Source organism: Streptopelia decaocto (genome assembly GCF_964273445.1).
Source record: "Streptopelia decaocto genome assembly, chromosome: 2".
Lineage (NCBI taxonomy): Eukaryota > Metazoa > Chordata > Aves > Columbiformes > Columbidae > Streptopelia > Streptopelia decaocto.
This window is the reverse complement of record NC_138655.1, coordinates 41972688-41981066: the sequence shown is the minus strand read 5'-3', so window position 1 is coordinate 41981066 and position 8379 is coordinate 41972688. Positions and strand designations below refer to the sequence as shown.

The 8379-nt window shown below is 41.5% G+C and overlaps 1 protein-coding gene across 1 annotated transcript; it reads left to right on the top strand.

Moving 5' to 3' along the window:
- Positions 1–2039: 2039 nt before the first annotated feature.
- NPBWR1 (neuropeptides B and W receptor 1) lies at positions 2040–3035 on the top strand (the record flags this gene model as incomplete). The annotated part of the gene is made up of 1 exon (XM_082044557.1): positions 2040–3035. The coding sequence occupies one exon, from the start codon at positions 2040–2042 to the stop codon at positions 3033–3035; it is 996 nt and encodes a 331-aa protein (XP_081900683.1).
- Between the last annotated feature and the right edge of the window lie 5344 nt (positions 3036–8379).

Here is an 8379-nt window from a genome sequence, read left to right as displayed (position 1 = left end):
AAGATAACTTGGGTAGATAAACAGGGGAAGAGGAGGCTCATGGTACTATCTGCATTTAATTACTGGAAATAAAAGATCAAATCAAAAGTTGGTCACCAAGAGTTTTGGTTGCATCCAAAATTTAAAATGTACTTCTTAGAGTAAGTTTTCAAAGATATATTCACTTTGGGGGCAACTGTGCCTGAGTCTAAGAGTCAGAAAATGTGAGTCAAATACTAGCTTCTGATTAACTTGATAGCAAAGGTGACTTTTTAATACTTGGTTTGTGAGTATAAAATACACAGAATAGGGATCAAGCCTGCAGCATAGTACTTACGTTATTCGCGTGGGAGCACACAATTGTGTAAAGACCTGTTCTTCTTGAATGATTCTGTAAAAGAACAATCACAGAGCAGACAGTGTATTCTGTATGGTCAAGTATCATTTGCTATATTTTGTACCTAGTAGTATAGAATAAAATAAGAGCACTATAAAGAATAACCACAATGAATCCAACCTGCTTTTTTTGCTTGTACTTTTAAATCTATTTTATTTCTTCATATATTTTTCTATTATATCTATTTATTCATTACTTATTTGCTTGGATTTACATATTTGGGATATCCTGCTAATCTAGGTAATAATGCATCGGGATATAGGACAATCAGAGCTAAAGAACTGTGTTTCTCTCTCACTCTGTGATGCTAGCTCAGAGATATTAAAAAGTTTTACTGAATTACTTGCCAAAAGGTTGCATATATTTCATTATTAGTATCTTAATGTATGTGGTCAATACTTCTGGTAACACGACGAAAGACATTTGCACTTTTTTAAGAGGTACAAAATTTTATCAAATGTACTACAAGCCCATAGATTTCAATCTCATTTAAGAAGCAAAACAAATAGAACTGAAGTGAAATATATTTTACTCCATGTGATTTTTTTTTTTTTTTTTAAAAAAAACAAAACAGGATAAGCAGAAGCTCTGAATTACCCTCTTAAAAAGATTGCTCCCCTGGAGTTGGATTCAAGTCTGTCATTATCACAGTCTGAAGCAGTGACAGCGTCGGATAAAGGAACTCCTGTGCCTGCGTCCCTATTCAGTTCGATAACCCACACCCCGTGAAATACAATTTTTTTAAGTGGCAAGAACAGCATCACCTGACAGCCGGGCGCTGCCCCCACCCCCGGGGCCGGGCAGGCGGTGGATGCTGCTGAGCTCTCAGACCCTGCACGACAAGCAGATGCCACCTAGAGCTGGGATTTCTCTGCCCTGTGCTGCACTGCGATACCTCCGTCGCCGTCGGGAGGAGATGTGACTTCAGGTATTTGCACAAATCTCTTTCAGGCGGTCCAGCTCCTGACTTTTAAATCATCCTCTCTGCGGTTCGTGTTACTGATCTGTTGCTACCTGGATAGAGACAGGCACGCATTTAATTCCCAGGATTAAACAAAGAAACGGCATTGGCAACCCCCGCCTGCATGGACCTTGGACCTGCATCGCCCCCACAGCTCCTGCAACCCTCCAGGAACTCCACCACCGCAGCCAGGCCGGCAAAGGTCAGTGCATCCTTCCTCCCCTTCCGAAGCCCTCAGCCCTGTCGGGAAGGGGGGATGTTTTGCTTCTTGGAGCGCATCCCAAAGATACTGGCTCCCCTCCGAGGGCAGGAATCCTGTCATCTGTCCCAGCCTTCACCCTCACAGTGGGGACAGGCTGCTGGGTTCCCAGGTGAGCACTGTCATTTTGGGGTGGTCACTTTGGGAGAGTCCAAGGCTGGGCACTGACCCCACACATCACTCATTGGGGAAGGAGGAGGGAAGGGGCAGGTGGTGGGGGACCATCCCCATTTTGGGGGCATGGTGGGACCCTTCACCACTGGCTGAGCCCCCATTGATCTTCCCTTGGTTCTGGCAGGTCGGCAGTGAGTAGCATACGTGAGAACTTGGTGGCTGGATGCACTGGAGGAGACCAGCTTGAGAAGAGCAGGGTTCTTACCTTTTTTCACCCACTTCCAAGTTGTTATCATCACCAGTTGGCCTTGACACCCTCTCCTGTGACGATGGAGAACTCCTCCTTCTCTGAGACCAATTCCTCATGTGGGGATGGGCCTGTGGACTGCACCAGGAATGGGGATTGGGCGCTGAATATGTCTGCTCCCACACTGAGCCCCAGCTTCTATGTCATAGTTCCTGTAATCTATTCCATCATCTGTGCTGTCGGTCTGACAGGCAACACCGCTGTCATCTATGTAATTCTCAAAGCCCCAAAAATGAAAACTGTCACCAACATCTTCATCCTCAATCTGGCCATTGCTGACGAGCTCTTTACCTTGGTGCTACCCATCAATATTGCTGACTACCTGCTCCTGCAGTGGCCTTTTGGAGAGTTCATGTGCAAGCTCATCATCTCCATAGACCAATACAACACCTTTTCCAGCATCTACTTCCTCACTGTCATGAGCATTGACCGCTACCTGGTTGTGGTGGCCACCACCAAGTCCAGGAAGATAACCTACCGTACCTACCGAGCAGCCAAGATTGTGAGCCTCTGCGTCTGGTCCTTTGTCACAGTCATCATCCTGCCCTTCACTGTCTTTGCTAAAATACACAAGGAGCAGGGACGCTCCCAGTGTGTCTTTGTGTTCCCCAACCCTGAGAGCGTGTGGTGGAAAGGCAGTCGGATCTACACCCTTATTTTAGGATTTGCCATCCCAGTGTCCACCATCTGCATCCTCTACACCACTCTGCTGTACAGATTGAGAAGGGTCCACCTCCATAGCAATGCAAAAGCCCTGGACAAAGCCAAAAAAAAGGTTACACTGATGGTTGTTGTCATTCTGGCTGTGTGCCTGTTCTGCTGGACACCCTATCACCTTAGCACAGTGGTAGCCCTCACCACAGACATCCCGGAAACTCCACTGATCATTGCGATTTCCTACTTCATCACTAGCTTGAGTTACGCCAACAGCTGCTTCAACCCTTTCCTGTATGCCTTTCTGGATGACAGTTTCCGGAGGAGCTTTCGTAAACTGATAAATTGCAGAACCACCCCATAGAGCCAACCCTCTGTCCCCTGCTGTGTCCCTCTCACAGTCATCTGCTCTTCCTGGGTGACTCTAGCTCAGCGAGTGCTTTCTCCCCTTGTGATGGCCCATGGGTCTTCAGATTGTCTCTCTCCCAAGGTGCATGCTAGGGACAGGTAGAGTTTTCTCAACTGTCCTGCACCCATTTACTCAGCACTGCTTTCCATGCCTTGTCCTATTTTATTTTGATTTTTTTAATCCCTTCTCTCTATCATGCTTTCTGTCCTAGGTTTGTGGCTCACAGAGCTGCAGAAGGTCCCTTTTCCCTTTTCAAATATATTGTTTTGTGAGCTTAAGCCACATAACTCTATTACTGGTGATGCATAAAGCCCAATAAAGGTGTGTTATTGAGTGTCTTGTTTCATGATTCTTCATCCTCTTTCATATCCACAGGACCTGCTTACCAGAAGTCTTGCAAATTTAGTAATACTGAAAAAGCCTCAGCTCCAAAGAATAAGGTGTAAACCAAGGTAATGAGATCCTTTTGTATTACAGGTGACTGTGATAAGGTAGTCAAAATCCATTATAACAGGCAAGAGAATCCTCAGTCTGGATTTAAGGAAGGAAGAGCAAGCCCTCGCTAGTGAGTAAAATACATGGATGTGGGTTTGGAGCCTCTTGCTGTGGAAAATAGCTTAAAAGTGTACTTGGTAGTTGTAGCCTGTAAAATTTGCAGCTTTTGTTTGCATCAGAAGTGGTGTTCACTTTTTTATTTGTCATGTGTTTATGGGCAATATTCTTGTACATATAGATATTTTTTATTTTGGTCCTTGAAAACAGAATCAGAAGGTATTTTCAGAACAAGTTAGCCTTTTAGAGTTTGAAAAGGACTCGATGAAACATGGGGAATATTCTGACTTCTTCTTTACAAATCATAAATAACATATGCAGTGGTTAGTTTACCTTTAAAAGTTGCTCACATTGCTCTGCTTTGCTTATGGGTGAGATTTATTAATATTTCTCTTCAGGAGGACAAAGAAGTAAAAAAAAAACAAAACAAAACAAAACAAAAAAAAACCACAACAGCAAACAAACCAGCAAACAAAAACAAACAAACACACAAAAAAACCCAAACCAAACAACAACAAAACAAATAAACAAAAAAAACCCCAAAACCAATACAAACAAAACCAACCAACCAACAACAACAAAAAAAACCACAACCAACCAAAAAACCCCAACCAATCAAAGATTAATTTTACCTGGAGGAGGGGAGAGAGGATCACTAGAAGTCACATGTCCAAACATTGCATGAGGAAGTTCCTCTACTCTTCCTCTTCTCTTCTCTTCTCTTCTCTTCTCTTCTCTTCTCTTCTCTTCTCTTCTCTTCTCTTCTCTTCTCTTCTCTTCTCTTCTCTTCTCTTCTCTTCTCTTCTCTTCTCTTCTCTTCTCTTCTCTTCTCTTCTCTTCTCCCTCTCTTCTTCTCTTTTCCCTCTCTTCTTCCCTTTTCCCTCTCTTCTTCCCTTTTCCCTCTCTTCTTCCCTTTTCCCTCTCTTCCCTTCCCTTCCCTTCCCTTCCCTTCCCTTCCCTTCCCTTCCCTTCCCTTCCCTTCCCTTCCCTTCCCTTCCCTTCCCTTCCCTTCCCTTCCCTTCCCTTCCCTTCCCTTCCCTTCCCTTCCCTTCCCTTCCCTTCCCTTCCCTTCCCTTCCTTCTCTCTCCCTCTAAGGAAAACTGAAAAAACGTGGAAGACTCTGAAAATATTTGCAGTCACAGCATTTCTCATCCTACTGATCTTCCCTGTTCTTCCCTGCAGAAGATGCTAAGTCAGGGTGACACAAATTTCCCCATCCACTGAATACAGAGATAGGGAAATGCAGTTACAAAACTGAATTTCCACTTACACAGGAAGAGATTATGGGTGTCAGGAGGTGCATAAGGCTCCAAGTGCCTAATTCATCTTCAATAAAATCAGGAGTGAGAGGGAGAATGAGATTATTGACTTCCAACAGACACAGAACCTTATCTTTGGAAGAGCAAGCCTAAAAGTTGTTGAGTATCTATTCCCGCACCACGTACAAGAGCGTGCTGCAGGAACCGGTATTGCTCACTTCATCTTTCTGCCTGAAACAAAAGGTAATTAACTTTGCCCACTAGCTGCCTGCTGTTTCAGCTGGGCTTGTAAATCATAATGATGCTTCTCTGTGGTCAGTCGCTTGCTGTGGAGAAAGATCTGTGTGTCTCAGCGTGTTCCTATCAGTTACGCTTTCTGGCACGTTACTCCGTATGGGCCAAGTAGCAAAGTCTGTCTTCATTTAGGCTGCTAATGTATGTACACAAACACAACCCCTCTTGTATCCTTAAGCCACCATGTCCACAGCAACATTACTTGTATAAATACTGTATCCAGTTTAAAAAGTAAACAGTATTTTTCTCAAAAAAAAGACATTTTAACAATTGCTGTGCTCTCGCTGGTTGCTGATCCTTCCCTGAAGACTGAAGCATGCCAGTGAAATACTTTTCTCTGTAAAACAGTCACTTTAGAGAGTGGCACAGATTTGAGCATCATTCCTGATAGCAACTACCTGAATATTTTGATCAAACTTCTATGCAGTCACATTTGTCTTGTCACCTGTCAGGGCTTCTATTTACCCCACTGAGGCAGCTTTACTGTGCTGTTGCAAAACCACCTGCACCTATACATCAAATGCATCGCTGAGGTGCTTGATTGATATTAACAATAGGTTATAAGAACACTCTGATTCATGTTTCATTTTTATCTAATTCCAAATACCAGAATTTTAACTGTTCCTGAACAACATAATCTGATTCAAGATTAAAAACAAAGCAAACAAAAACCCAAACAAATAAAAAACCCACAAAACCACAACAAACAGACCAACAACTTTCTAATCCAGATCGATGTAAAGAGATTTCTTTAAAATCCTCCTACTTCATAGAAAATAGGAAAGTATTTTAAGGTACGCTTTTTCCAATACCAAGTATCTCAACACTTTGTCTTTCCCATACTCAATTCCTGTTGTCCAGGTGGGAAAACATGGGAAGTACTACTCATTACCAAATTTCACTTCAAAGTATCTTCTACTCCTTGTCTATTTTTGTATCAGAAATATAAAAATGCACAGTTTTCTGTGCTTAGTTAAACTATGTATTCCCATTTCCAAACCAGAGTAATACATAATTTTTGGTCAAATATTTTTAGAAATATTTTTACTGTAGAGTTGCTCTTAAATAAAGAATGCACTGAGAATTGTCTAGTTATCTTTGAGCAGATGGAGTTCTTCTCAATGAGTTCAGAAATTCTGGAAGAGCCTGGAAATACAGAAAAATGCCTTTTCTAGGGACCTTTCCTATGGGATTTCAGCAATTTCAAACATACAAATAATTCAGCAGAATCATATCCAATCTCCTTGAAGTAAAACATACAGAAATTCATTATTAATTAATCAAAGAGCAAAAAGGCTCTAATATTCAATCATGGCAGACAGCATATGAAGCATAAGTTTATGGACTTGGATTTAACAGACCAACATTTGGTCTAATATTGACATTGTTGTCTTACATACCTAGCACAACATGCAGCTGGCAAACCTCCTGTATGTTCACATGTGCAATGTAGACAAATGATCAATCACAAGCAGGTTGTGATATTTCTGCTCATTCTGGCATGCAGCTGTTGACATGAGCAGCCCAGCCATGTCAAGTAAATGATTCCTTAATTAACCCTGTCTGAGGGTTAATTGCTCACCAGCATGAGCAACAATCTCACAGACGATCCCATTCCAGTTAAATTGGTCCCCAACCCTCTTGACCTATCTGGTGTCTTTCTGTTTCAAAATAGTTCCATTGAAGACAATAGAGAAAGTTTTATAATTGTGCTGCTTCGCCAATGTAAAGCATGACTGCAACCGAAGGTAACTCTACAAATTTGTGTCTCGAGTGAGAGAAAGCGACCAACTAACTTATTTTTCTGCATCACAAAATGAAAACAAACAAGCAAACAAAATCCAAACCCAACAAAAACCACTCACTACACCACTCTGCATAAGTTTTATGTGTTTACTTTTCTCCCCGTCTTCTTCCATGGCCATTTTTAGGAAGTATGAAGAAAAATCACAAACTATCAACTCATTACTAAAACTGTGTAATTTGTGGCTCCACTAGTGCTTGTAAAACATTGTTGTACTTGCAAAACCTTTATACCACCAGAGGGAGTTCAAAGACAATTTTTTCAGTAAAGGTACTGTGGAAACTCGAGTTACCGCCAACATTCCCAACACAAAGCAGGCATTTTTCTATGTCAGGTGTCCGCTCCTCAAACTTTACTCAAAAGCATGAAAAACTGAGGTAGGATATTAAAATAACTTTAAAAAAAAAAAATTAAAACCATAGTTTAGGTCAGAATTTTCTAAAGACACAATCCCAAAGCTGTTTGGTGTTTTTCTTTATGAACATCCTCTTCAAATACCCTTAAATACCAAGAGGTTTGAAGGCTGGATGCAGCTGAGGACCCACCTGCTCCTACACATTCCCACTCCCAGTCAATCTGCCCCGTGGAGGGACTGTTTCGGGGGAGCATTGTGCCGATGTCACTGACACAAAGCAAAGGCAGGTTCAGAGACAGAGGCCACCTTTCCTCACCACCATTCCCCAAGCCAGGGCAGATTTGGGCCTCTCTGTACTCTGCTTCCCACTATTTTCAGTAGCTGTTTTTGTGGTTTTTTTCCCATTATTTCCCTTTTTTGCTGTCCCTGGTTACTATTATTCCCAGACTGTATTTATTGTTTTGTACACTTCCCCTCCTTTCGGCTTTCAGTCCCTAGATGGCAGTGGTTCTTCACTGACAAGCCATTATGCTTTTCCTAAACCAGAGTTAAAGACTAAAAAAATGCTTCTGAGAGCTAATTTGAATGCTGTGTTATAGGATATGCCAAAACTAATACAAATTAGCCAGGGGAAACAAGAAAATACTAGGAAGTTTACTTTAAAATATATAAAAAATGGCATGAATCCATACACACGTAAAAATTTTTGAGATTAGTAGTTTTCAACAGGTATTGTCTGAATGTTTGAACAAAGTCTCCTGAAATAATAGCAGCAGTTTACTTTAAATCTACATTAAAAATCCTCTTTGTCCTCAAATTTAAGTTGTCAGTTCAGTCAGTAGACAGATCAGTAAGGCAAGAAATTCTCAACCAAAACTCTCAAATCCTTAAAGTAGAACGGGGATTTTCTTTAAAGAAAATGTGTCCAAAATATTTTTAATGTGTATATTAATGAAAAAAATCTATGTGTTTCTTATAAGGAGGAAGGAGTGATTATTTAAATATCTGGTAGTCTTTCTGGGAGCTATAAGTAGT